The sequence below is a fragment of the Perognathus longimembris genome, chromosome 7 (assembly GCF_023159225.1).
Source record: "Perognathus longimembris pacificus isolate PPM17 chromosome 7, ASM2315922v1, whole genome shotgun sequence".
NCBI classification, from domain to species: Eukaryota; Metazoa; Chordata; class Mammalia; order Rodentia; family Heteromyidae; genus Perognathus; species Perognathus longimembris.
The window spans coordinates 29,776,968-29,789,450 of record NC_063167.1 but is presented as its reverse complement, the minus strand read 5'-3'; the positions used below and the strand labels follow the sequence as shown (position 1 = coordinate 29,789,450).

Sequence of the window (12,483 nt, the reverse complement as noted above, 5' to 3'; positions counted from 1 at the left end):
CATTTAATAGTCTTTCATAAATACTTATTGAATGAAGGAAAAAGAAAACTTTTTTCATTTTGTTTCTTTTTCTTTCTTCCTTTTTACATGAGAATCTCACTATATTGCCCAGGCTGGTCTTGAACTTCTGGGCTCAAATAATCCTTCCACCCCAGCATCCTGAGTAACTGGAACTACAAGTATACACTGCCATGGCCACTGGAGATTTTTGAAATTGTGAGTTCAGTGATAAAGCATATAAAATAGTAACATCAAAGTTATAAGTGTTACTAAACTTAAAAAGTTTAACTGGGCCAGGCACTGGTGGCTCAAGCCTGTAATCCTAGCTACTTAGGAGGCTAATATCTGAAGACTGAGTTCAAACCCAGCCCAGGAAGGAAAGTCTATGAGACTCTTATCTCTAATCAACCACCAAAAACCTAGAAGTAGAGCTCAAGTGGTAAAGCACTAGACTTGAGCGAAAAGCTCACAGCTCACAGACAGCGTCCAGGCCCTGAGTTCAAGCCCCAAGACTAGCACACAAACAAATACAAAATAGATACAAGGGTTAGTCTTGAACCAAGCTTGGGGCTGCTCCTATCTTCCCTCTGATCCTCTGCATAAATTATCTGTATCTTTATTCTGTTTTAGCTGTATATTAACATTTATAACTTTAAAAACCTTAGGCTGCACTGACATATACCTAGCTTCTCCAGTGTCAAACTCTAGAAATACTTAGAGTAATAAGATAGTTTCATACTTTTAAGGTGTTCAAAATGTAGTGAAAAAGACAGATATAAAAATAATTATGAGGGGCTGGGGATATGGCCTAGTGGCAAGAGTGCCTGCCTCATATACATAAGGCCCTGGGTTCAATTCCCCAGCACCACATATACAGAAAATGGCCAGAAGTGGCGCTGTGGCTCAAGTGGCAGAGTGCTACTCTTGAGCAAAAAAGAAGCCAGGGACAGTGCTCAGGCCCTGAGTCCAAGTCCCAGGACTGGCAAAAATAAATAAATAAATAAATTATGAGCTAGGTGCCTATGGCTCATGTCTGTAATCCTAGCTATTCAGGAGGCTGAGATCTGAGGGTTGCAGTTCAAAGCCAGTCCAGACAGGAAAATCCATGAGACTCTTATCTCCAATTAATCACCAGAAAACCAGAAGTGGCGCTGTGGCTCAAGAGGGGTAGAACACTTGCCTTGAGCTCAAGAGCTCAGGGACAGTGCCCAGACCCAGAGTTCAAGTCCCACGACCAAGAAAATAATAATTATGACATTGTATATGTGCTACAACACATATACAACTGGCCCAGCCAAAACATATATTATGATAGGGGTAGGAATCTTGTAGCTCTGTGTAACCTTTTTTCAGTGTATTTTCCTTACTGCTCTGATGAGTTGATTTTGCTTCTGTAATAACTCATGTTTTAGTGAAAATAATAGGAAAGTTTGTTAAGAAAAAAATGTATTTTCACTACCTTGAAAGTGTGTCATTTCTACAATGAGAATGACTATAAAAGCTATTAAGCTATTAAGTTTTCCCAAAATAGGAGAAATAGAGGGATATACGAATCTATTAATCCTGTCTAAAGAATCTGGTGTTTGTTGCCCTCAGATATAAATGAAAGCAGACTCCCTGTGTACCAGCATGTACCTGTGGCATCAGGCTGCCCAAACAGTGGTGAGTCCTACCTGTCATTGGCCCTGGAAGTTGCTCTTATGGGCATGGGTCAGCAAAGGGTAATGCCTGAAGGCCTCTACGCGCAAGACAAGGTATGCCGTAATGAGGAACAGCTTCTGAGCCAACTCCAGGAACTGCAGCTAGATGATGAGCTAGTACAAACATTACGGAAACAGTGCATCTTACTGCTGGAAGGTAAGTAGAAGAGTATTATCTCAGTATTTTTGGCTGTGACCAGACTTTCCTCTCTAGAAGAGCTGAGGTACAGGAGCACTTATGACATTAACGTGATGAAAGTTCCCATGGCTAGCAAACACACATAGGACCTTGATGTTCCCAAGTCTAGGCTAGCAAATGGAAGCATATAGATAAATAACCGGCTGGTTTATCTTCTTCCTGCAGGAGGCCCCTTCAGCGGGCTAGGAGAAGTCATCCACCGAGAGAGTGTTCCTATGCATACCTTTGCCAAGTATTTGTTCTCAGCTCTGCTGCCTCATGACCCAGACCTTTCTTATAAATTAGCCTTACGTGCCATGAGGTGGGTAGCCCATTTCTAGGCTATTTGCCTCTACTTCTCTTTTTTCTTTATTACCCTACTTTCTTTTTCCTTTTTCTTTTTCTTCCCTCCCCATTTTTTTGTGCTAGTCCTGAGGCTTAAACTCAGGGTCTGTGTACTAGCCCTTAGCTTTTATGCTCAAGGCTAGCAGTGTGCTACTTGAGCCACAATGCCATTTCTGGGTTTTTGGTAGCTAGTCGGAAATAAGTGTCTCATGGATTTCCCTGCCCAAGCTGGCTTTGAGCTGAGATCTTTAGACCTCAGCCTCCTGAGTAGCTAGACTTAACAGGCATGAGCCACCAGCACCTGGCTCCTACTTTCTTTTCTCTCCCTCTTTGTTTATTCTGATGACCTCTCACCAAGTCTTCCTCATCATGGCTGTTATTTTCATACTACAATTCCTATCTGAAATTCCTTCTTATAGGAAGGCCAGTTGGCCTCCTAGCTATAATCACAGTACTTTGCCTAAGGAAGTCCCTAAAATACTAATAGATATAGAGTACTTAAGATCTGAGTCTTTCTGTTCTGAAGGTATGCAGCTGAGAGGATGTTTGAGCCCTTCAGTAACTCAGCTGAGTCACAGTTCCTGTGCCCAAGGCTCCAGAGAAAATAGAGATAAGTATGTGTAACTCAAGAATTGGAAACAATGAACTATGGGAATCTTGTTTCCAAATGGGTATAGGATCCTTGATCTAGGATGCAGCAGAAAATATGGAAGAGTTTTAGACTATAAGACTCAGATTCTCCTCAGGTAAAACTAAAATTCCTTGGCATGCGTTTTTAAATAGCCAGGCTCTTGACTTGCTTTTCAAATTTATTTGCGATGAGAACTATTCAGCTTGAGTTTTTGCAAGTGCTCAAACACTTGCCTCACATATATTACCATAGGTTTAACAACCTTTGAAGTTCTTCCCTCATCAATTCTTTCTCAGCAAAGAACAAGCCGGTATTTAGATGATGGCTAACAACTTTTCCTGGGTTTTCTAGGTTACCTGTTCTAGAAAACTCTGCTTCTGCAGGTGATAGTTCACACCCTCACCATATGATGTCTGTGGTGCCCAGCCGTTATCCTCGCTGGTTCACACTTGGACACTTGGAATCACAGCAGTGTGAATTAGCCTCAACCATGCTGACTGCTGCCAAAGGTAAATATACACATTAGACTTCCAAACCACCACTGTGCCTTCCTATCCAGGCCTGTCAAGAACTTGGCTTGCAGTCTCTTGAAGAAGAGAAGCCATTTGTTCTTTACTGAAATTTTAGGTGGTAGGGATCTTCATGTTGATTGCTAATCAGAAAGATTTGGGTCCAAACCAAAAGTTTGCCCTAGTTACTAATTGTAAGATCCTGAATATGAGAATCAAATGATCTTCAAGTTAATTTTTAAGCATTAACTTTGAAGCATAATATTATAAGATAAGATAATGAGTTTACTTTTTCAAGTCTCAATCTGATACTAAAGTACTGAATACTTTATGCAAATTATTGAATACTATATTGAGAATGGAAAATCATAAGGCAGTCTTTCATAAGTTGAATCATCATAAGTCAGGACCATCTGTTTATTAATATCCAACAAAGGCATGTCCATGGAGACTTGGGTGCCTAATGCTGGGGCAACAGGGGAGAATCAAAGGTAAAATGTAAGGAGTACAGAGTTTCTTCAGAAAATATATTCAAAACAATTGAAATATATTATTCTTTGGGGGGATGGCAAGGAGCAGGGCCTTGTATAGCCTAGACTGGTCTCACATTTACAGTCTTCCTGCCACCACTTTCCAGGTGCCAGGATAGTGAGATCCTGTCTCAAAAAGAAATTTAGCCAAGTGCTGGTATCTTAAACCTATAATCCTAGCTACTCAAGAGGCCAAGATCTGAGGGTTACAGTTTGAAGCCAGCCCAGACAGCAAAGTGTATGAAATTCTTATCTCCAGATAACCACCAAAAAGCCAGAAGTGGAGGTATGGCTCAAGTGGAAGAGCATGAGCTTTGAGTGAAAAAGTTAAAGGACAGTACGCAGGTCCTAACTTCAAGTCCCTGTACCAGCATGCACATGGTCATGCGTGCACGCGCGCGCACACACACACACACACACACACACACATATTAATTACCAACAATAATAGCATCAAAAGATAGGAAAACTACTTCAGGATAAGTCTGACATAAAATGTACTGATTTGTATGATCAAAACTATAGGACATTGCCAAGAGAAATAAAGATCTACATAAGAGAGATATACTATAGATTCATGGATTAGTAAACTCAGTATTGTTAAAATAGTGGGTCTCTATAAATTGATGTATAGAGTCAATGTAATCCCAATCATAATCTCTGGGGGTAGAAACTGATAATAGAAATAGAATACCCAAAAACAGCTTTGCAGAAGAATAAAGTGTAAGCCTCACACCTTGATTTTTAAGACTTGTTTTTAAACCACATGATTAATACAAGATAATATGTAAAAAACATAGACATGAGAAAGAATAAAGAATCCCAAATATAACACTTGGGTCAGTTTATTTTTTGTTTTGTTTTGGGGTTGTTTTTTTGTTGTTGTTGTTGCCAGTCCTGGGTCGTGGACTCAGGGCCTGAACACTGTCCCTGGCTTCTTTTTTTTTTTTTTTTGGCCAGTCCTGGGCCTTGGACTCAGGGCCTGAGCACTGTCCCTGGCTTCTTCCCGCTCAAGGCTAGCACTCTGCCACTTGAGCCACAGCGCCGCTTCTGGCCGTTTTCTGTATATGTGGTGCTGGGGAATCAAACCTAGGGCCTCGTGTATCTGAGGCAGGCACTCTTGCCACTAGGCTATATCCCCAGCCCCCCTGGCTTCTTTTTGCTCAAGGCTAGCGCTCTACCTCTTGAGCCACAGCTCCACTTCCGGCTTTTTTCTATATATATATATGTGGTGCTGAGGAATCGAACCCAGGGCTTCATGCATATGAGGTGAGCACTTTACCACTAGGCCATATTCCCAGCCCCCGGGTCAGTTTATTTTGATAAAAGGGCAAAGCCAGATTAGTTGAAAAAATAAAAATAAAAAATCTGGGCTGGGAATGTGGCTTAGTGGTAGAGTGCTTGCTTCGCATGCATGAGGCCCTGGGTTCAATTCCTTAGCACCACATAAACAGAAAAAACAAAAAACAAAACAAAAAACGTAAATGGCGCTGTGGCTTAAGTGGTAGAGTGCTAGACTTGAGCAAAGAGGCCAGGGACAGTGTTAAGGCCCTGAGTCCAAGCCCCAGGACTGGCAAAAAAAAAAAAAAGATCTTTTCAAAAAAATGAACCACATACAAAAAGTAACCCATAAGGCCATGTGCCAGTGGCTCACGCCTGTAATCTTAGGCATTCAGAAAGCAAAGATAGGAGGATTGTGGTTCAAGGCTAGCCTGAAAAAACAAAAAGTTGGTAAGATTCTATCTCAACCAGTAGTTTTGTGTGGTGTTGCATGTGGTCATCCCAGCTACAAAGGAAGCTGAGATTGGAGGATAATAGTACCAGGCCAGCCTTGTTCATGAGACCTTATCTGAACCAAGAACAGCTGGACATAGTAGCATGCACCTGTCACTCTAACTATGCCAGGAAGCATGGATTTAGGTCTAGGCTAGAGTGAGACTGTATCTCAAAAATAACCAAAAAAGCCAGGCGCCAGTGGCTCATGCCTATAATCCTAGCTACTCTGGAGGCTGAGATCTAAGGATTCCTGTTCAAAGCCAGCCCAGGCAGGAAAGTCTGTGAGACTCTTATCTCCAATTAACCACCAGGAAACCAGAAGTAGAGCTGTGGCTCAAAGTGGTAGAGCACTAGCCTTGAGCTGAAGAGCTCAGGTACAGCGCCCATGTCCAGAATTCAAGCCCCACAACCAACCAGAAAAAATTAATTAAAAGAGCCTGAATGTATACTGGGTAAAGGAGATATATTAAAAAGGTGGAGGGGCTGGGAATATAGCTTAATGGCAGAGTGCTTGCCTAGCATTCATGAAGCCCTGGGTTCTATTCCTTAGTACCACATAAGCAGAAAAGGCTGGAAGTGCTGCTGTGGCTCAAGTGGTAGAGTGCTAGCCTTGAGCAAAAGGAAGCTCAGGGACAGTGCTCAGGCCCTGAGTTCAAGCCCCAGGACTGGCAAAGAAAAAAAAAGGTGGTGAGAAGTATTCATGTAGCTGCCTTGAGATAGAAGAAGTACCAATTAGCTTAGTAGGGACAGCCATGAGGAATTAGTAGCATTGAGAAACATTCTATGAACTTGCTGGGAATATGGCCTAGTGGTAAGAGTGCTCGCCTTGTATACATGAAGCCCTGGGTTCGATTCCTCAGCACCACATATATAGAAAAAAGCCAGAAGTGGCACTGTGGCTCAAGAGGTTAGAATGCTAGCCTTGAGCAAAAAGAAGCCGGGGACAGTGCTCAGGCCCTGAGTCCATGCCCCAGGACTGGCAACAAAAACAAAACAAACAAAGAAACATTCTATAAACTGATAGTAGTCAGTTCAACCAATACCTGTTGTGTTCAATTGTCTAGGGAAAGTTTGAAGCAAACCCTGTCCCTTCCCCTTCTCTCAACACCTATAGGGGATACTCTGAGGTTGCGAACTATTCTGGAAGCAATACAGAAACACATCCATTCTTCTTCCCTCATCTTCAAACTGGCTCAAGATGCATTCAAGATTGCTACTCCCACAGACAGTAGTACAGACAGTACCCTCCTCAATGTGGCCTTGGAACTGGGATTACAGGTATGTAGTAGGAGTGGACTGACCCTACTTTAGGTCTCTGGCTTAATTTCAATTGGCAGAAGATAAATATCCTCAAGGAACTGAACATGGACTCAGTCTTGTTCTTTCTGAGTCCTCAAAATACAGGTTCTAGGGGCTGGGGATATAGCCTAGTGGCAAGAGTGCCTGCCTCGGATACACGAGGCCCTAGGTTCGATTCCCCAGCACCACATATACAGAAAACAGCCAGAAGCGGCGCTGTGGCTCAAGTGGCAGAGTGCTAGCCTTGAGCGGGAAGAAGCCAGGGACAGTGCTCAGGCCCTGAGTCCAAGGCCCAGGACTGGCCAAAAAAAAAAAAAAAATACATGTTCTAGGCCAGGCAAAACATACAGACTGTACAAATTGGGCTCCATTTTTAAGTTAAGGCCAGAAGCATCTTAGCTTTGGGATCTATGAGGTCTCTGTCTTCCCTCCACTTTCCATCTCTACAAATCAAGCAAAGTAGCATAGGAACTTCATGCTGAAGGAGAGGCCCAAGTGGTTAGAATGCCAGCTAAACAAGCAAGTACAAGCCCTACTTCAAACCATAGTACCATGGTACTGACCAGGAAAAAAAAGGAAGGAAGGAGGGAGGAGAGGGGTGGGGGTGGATAAGGCATTAGTGGGTCACACCTATAATCCTAGATACTCAGGGGGCTGAGATCTGAGGATTGTGGTTCAAAGCCAACCCAGGCAGGAAAGTCCATGAGACTCTCATCTCCAATAAACTACAAAAAAGCGGAAAGGGAGCTACTGTGGCTCGAGTGGTAGAGCACTACTTACCCTTGGGCAAAAGGAGCTAAGGAACAATGCCCAGGCCCTGAGTTCAAGCCCTAGGACTGGCACATACACACACAAAATGAATTTTTTATTTGCTCCAGGTCATCAGTGAAGCTTCCTATTTAACTAGTGAAAGTTGTCAGAAATTAAACCTGCCCATACTTATCAGGGGAAAGAACATGTTTAAAGCACCGAAAAATATTTGTTGCACAGATATAAGAGGAAATGAGAAGGAAGGGGTCACAACTGCAAGTTCCAGACCACTATAAATGCCTCTTTTGTGCCTAGGTGATGCGGATGACATTATCAACCCTTAACTGGAGGCGCCGGGAGATGGTTCGGTGGTTGGTGACATGTGCTACAGAAGTGGGTGAGTCTCCCACCTCCTCTACTCCAGGAGAATGTGTAGGCCCAACTCTTAAAATGGGACTATAAATCTTTAGTGCTGTTATATTCCTGTCCCTGATTGTCTAGAAGAGGAAGAGACTGCTGGTAGCAGCAGATGGCCTCTGTTCTGCTACCCCCAGCTCTGCTCTCATGTTTGAACTATATCCTCATGTCAGCACTACTTTAATCTCTCTCATCAGAGAAATGTCTGAGAAAACAAATTTTCAGCCACTATTACTCATGTACTCACCTGGGAGGTAGTGGTCCCAATTTCTTTCCATGCCTCTGAGAACAGAAGCCCCACACAGTTTAGAAGCTTAGGACCCCTTCTAGAGCCCAAAGCCCCAGCCCAAAACTCTATTCTCAGAGGCCCCACTTCAGCCAGAACTCCCAGACAGACCTGCAACCCATGTGTGGGGACAGGCTCTTTTGTTCCATCCTTGTGAGGAGCTAAGAGCACTACAGAGGTCTACAGTCCTCTGACCCAGGGAAGGAAGGGACGGGCAGAGAGCCCAAACAGGGTCTGGCCATCTGGGATGCTCCCCTTGCCCTGGTTTGCCTCAGATCATCTCAAGGCTGCTGAGGAGGAGGGAGAACTCGTCTCTGCAGGCCAAGTTCAAACCCCAAATGGTAATGTGGGCAGACCTGGATCGGGACCCGGATGGCCACTGCTGAGATCAGGCTCTCCCTGACAGGTGTGCGGGCCCTGGTGAGCATCTTGCAGAACTGGTACACACTCTTCACACCCACCGAGGCTACTAGTATTGTAGCTGCCACAGCTGTATCCCACACCACTATCCTGCGCCTCAGTCTTGACTACCCACAACGGGAGGAACTGGCTAGCTGTGCTCGCACACTGGCCCTGCAGTGTGCTATGAAGGATCCACAGAGCTGTGCCTTGTCAGCCCTTACTCTCTGTGAGAAAGACCACATTGCCTTTGAGGCAGCCTATCAGATTGCCATTGATGCTGCTGCTGGTGGTATGACCCATTCACAGCTGTTCACCATTGCCCGCTACATGGAGCTCCGTGGCTACCCGCTCCGTGCCTTCAAGCTGGCCTCCTTGGCCATGAGCCATCTTAACCTGGCCTACAACCAGGATACACACCCAGCCATCAATGATGTGCTCTGGGCTTGTGCCCTCAGCCATTCACTAGGCAAGAATGAGCTGGCAGCCCTCATCCCCCTAGTGGTGAAGAGTGTGCACTGTGCCACGGTGCTTTCAGACATCCTGCGGCGATGCACAGTGACTGCACCTGGCCTGGCTGGCATCCCGGGCCGCCGCAGCTCGGGAAAGCTCATGTCCACTGACAAAGCTCCACTGCGCCAGCTGCTGGATGCCACCATCAATGCCTATATCAACACTACACACTCGCGTCTGACACACATCAGCCCCCGCCACTACGGAGAGTTCATTGAGTTTCTGAGCAAGGCTCGGGAAACCTTCCTGCTGCCCCAGGACGGCCACTTGCAATTTGCCCAGTTTATTGACAACCTCAAGCAGATTTACAAAGGCAAGAAGAAGCTGATGCTGCTGGTTCGGGAGCGCTTTGGCTGAGAAAGCAGGTAGCTCACTGTCAGGGCAGCCTGGATTCCCAGGTACCATCAAGTCAGGCCAAGGACATTAAAACATTTGTCCACCCTGAGAGGACTCTGAGCACTCAGAGCAAAGGATGGGGAGAGTCCAACTGTAGCCAAATGCCTGCCTTGGAAAACTTTTTTACAGCCCACCCACTGTTCCTGGAGGATCTGGGCCCTGCATATTGATCAGAAACCCCACAACATGCCACCTCACGCCCTTATATCCTGCGTGTCCTGGGCATTGGCCCCTCTCCCTTGGCAAACACAGAACACTGTTCCGACTCAGGGATTGCTTAACCAGAGAAACAGAAGCATTTATGGTACTGTATATACTATAGTATATGTGTTGCCAATTATTGTAAAATTGTAACTATTTATAATTCCAGCTCTGATTTGATGAGCACTTAAAAGTAGCTGTGGGTGGGAGGACAGGCTTGTTTTCTGAGGAGACTCACAACCATTTCTCAGGTTTCCCTTGCAGAGTGTATGATGTTGTCAGTGGATGAGTGGGGGTGGCAGAGAGAAAAAAAAGGACAGTTAAAATAAATCCCAAGTCTTGTCTATGCAGAAACCCCAGCCTGAAGACAGAGAATCTGTAGCCCAATGGTGGGCGAGGGGCAGAGGCCAAGACTGGACTTAAAACTTTTGCCTCTCAAAGCAATGAAGACACTGAAACTCCTGCCCCTGCCTCATGCAGCCTCTCCATGAGCCTGCTAAGTCCCTGAATAACAGGTTCAGGGAGAAGATGAGTCTGAGAAGCCACTGAGCTCATAATATGCATCTGCTGTGGTCACCTTTATGTTAGAGAGAATCTGGTTTCATTTCCAATTCTCTGTGCGTGATTGTCTGTATGGCTAAGTACAAGTGTCTATGTATATATGTGATACATGTTTATGTTGAACTTTAGATTTCTGTTCACTGTTTAAGTTGCAAATGTGTGATAATATATATCTGTAAGTCCATTCCTGTTTGCATGTACATGTACACACAGTGTATATGTATAAACATGTTTGTATCTGTGTGTGTGCCTGCTAGCCATGGGTCAGCATAGTGCATCTTTATATGTATAACTAAGTTATTTCTATATTAGTTATATTTGTGTATTCATGTTTGAATATCTGCATGAATGTGTCCATTCTTGTGGATTTTTTTTTGTTTTGCCAGATCTCTTTCCCATTCCTTAGTCTCTTTCTCCAACTAAACATTTGTTTTCATCTCATGCCTCCTCTGTTCACCATTCTCCCAACAAATAAGCCTCTAAACACCAGTGTCCCTTTGCCCCAAGATTGGTTGCTTCGGTTTCAATTCTTAAGACTCGCTTCTTTTCTCCTGCCTTTCTACCTCAAGCCTCCTCTACCTGCTTTTGTCATAGTCCCATTGGTTGCTCATTTGGAGACTGAGGTGGTTATGCCTTTGGCCTTCCCCTTCCTAATTTCTAGCCCTAGTGTACAACCTGTCTTAGCCTTAGCTTACCTCCTCAGTGTATCATGTTCCTGCTACCTTCCTGACTCATATGCTCAGCCTAGAATCATTATAGGAGGTAGCAAGGGCATTCAAGAGTTGATTGGATACCAATGTCTTGGGTGTTTACTGTTTTGTGTCTTAGTTCCTGAATTGGGGTGGGGTTCGATAGGGAATGGGTGGTGTAGCTAGAGTGTGAACCAAGGACCTGTCTGCTTTACTTTTCTCTTTAAAAAACTATTTATGTCATCTTTTTTACTCCAAACTGTCCAGTAAGTTGTATTTGCTGTTTGTGGCTACTTAAGTCTTGCTGTCCAGCCAAGGGCCCCTCCAATGTCTCAGCCCAATGGGTTGGTTAAAAAAAAAAAGCCACTCCCATTTCTGTATCACAATTGCCCTTTTTTAGCAACTATGTGAACTCAATGCTTTTCTATGAATAAATCATGGATCACAGAAAAGAATTTTCTAAAAACAGGAATTGTGTTCTCTCAATAAACAAGGCCCTTCTTTTCCTTTTTCATTGCTCTGGCTGGAACAGGGAACTGGCTGGGGCCTACAGTAAATATGGAATGTCAGATGAATTTCCTGCCACACAGACCCCTCTCCAGAGCTCATAAGTTCCTCAGAACCTTGTCCTAGGAAACAGGTGTCACCAGAATGAAAATAATCTTCAAAAATGAGATACTCAGGGGCTGGGGATATAGCCTAGTGGCAAGAGTGCCTGCCTTGGATACACGAGGCCCTAGGTTCGATTCCCCAGCACCACATATACAGAAAAAAACGGCCAGAAGCGGCGCTGTGGCTCAAGTGGCAGAGTGCTAGCCTTGAGTGCTCAGGCCCTGAGTCCAAGGCCCAGGACTGGCCAAAAAAAAAAAAAAAAAAAAATTTTTTTTTTTTAAAATGAGATACTCAGAAAATAATGTGGGCTGGGAATGTGGCTTAGAGGCAGAGTGCTTGTCTAGCTTGCATGAAGCCCTGGGTTCAAGTCCTTCATTCCACATAAACAGAAAAGGCTAGAAGTGCCGCTGTAGCTCAAGTGGTAGAGTGCTAGCCTTGAGCAAAAGCAGCTCAGGGACAGTACCCAGGCCCTGAGTTCAAGCCCCAGAACTGAATTTAAAAAGGGAGTGAGGGAGGGAGGGAGGGAGGGAGAAGAATATATAATATAATATAATACAATATAATATAATGACCATGGATGCCCGAGGGTCCTTTGGATTCACAGGCCTTGATTGATAGACCAGTTCAAGCCTCTAATTCTAAACATTTTAGCTCTAGATCTTAAATATCAAATCTGAAGGTTTGTCAGGTA

General features: G+C 44.3%; 1 protein-coding gene across 1 annotated transcript in view; it reads left to right on the top strand.

Annotated features, from left to right (window-relative positions):
• The window catches only part of Zswim5 (zinc finger SWIM-type containing 5), a 111,655-nt gene extending 99,886 nt beyond the window's left edge, over positions 1–11,769 (top strand). The window contains exons 9-14 of the mRNA XM_048351171.1: positions 1,597–1,857; positions 2,065–2,200; positions 3,206–3,363; positions 6,784–6,947; positions 8,034–8,115; positions 8,828–11,769. Coding sequence (XP_048207128.1) covers positions 1,597–1,857; positions 2,065–2,200; positions 3,206–3,363; positions 6,784–6,947; positions 8,034–8,115; positions 8,828–9,690 — 1,664 coding nt within the window. The 3' untranslated portion in view covers positions 9,691–11,769. The remainder of the gene's footprint in view (positions 1–1,596; positions 1,858–2,064; positions 2,201–3,205; positions 3,364–6,783; positions 6,948–8,033; positions 8,116–8,827) is intronic.
• Positions 11,770–12,483: the final 714 nt, after the last annotated feature.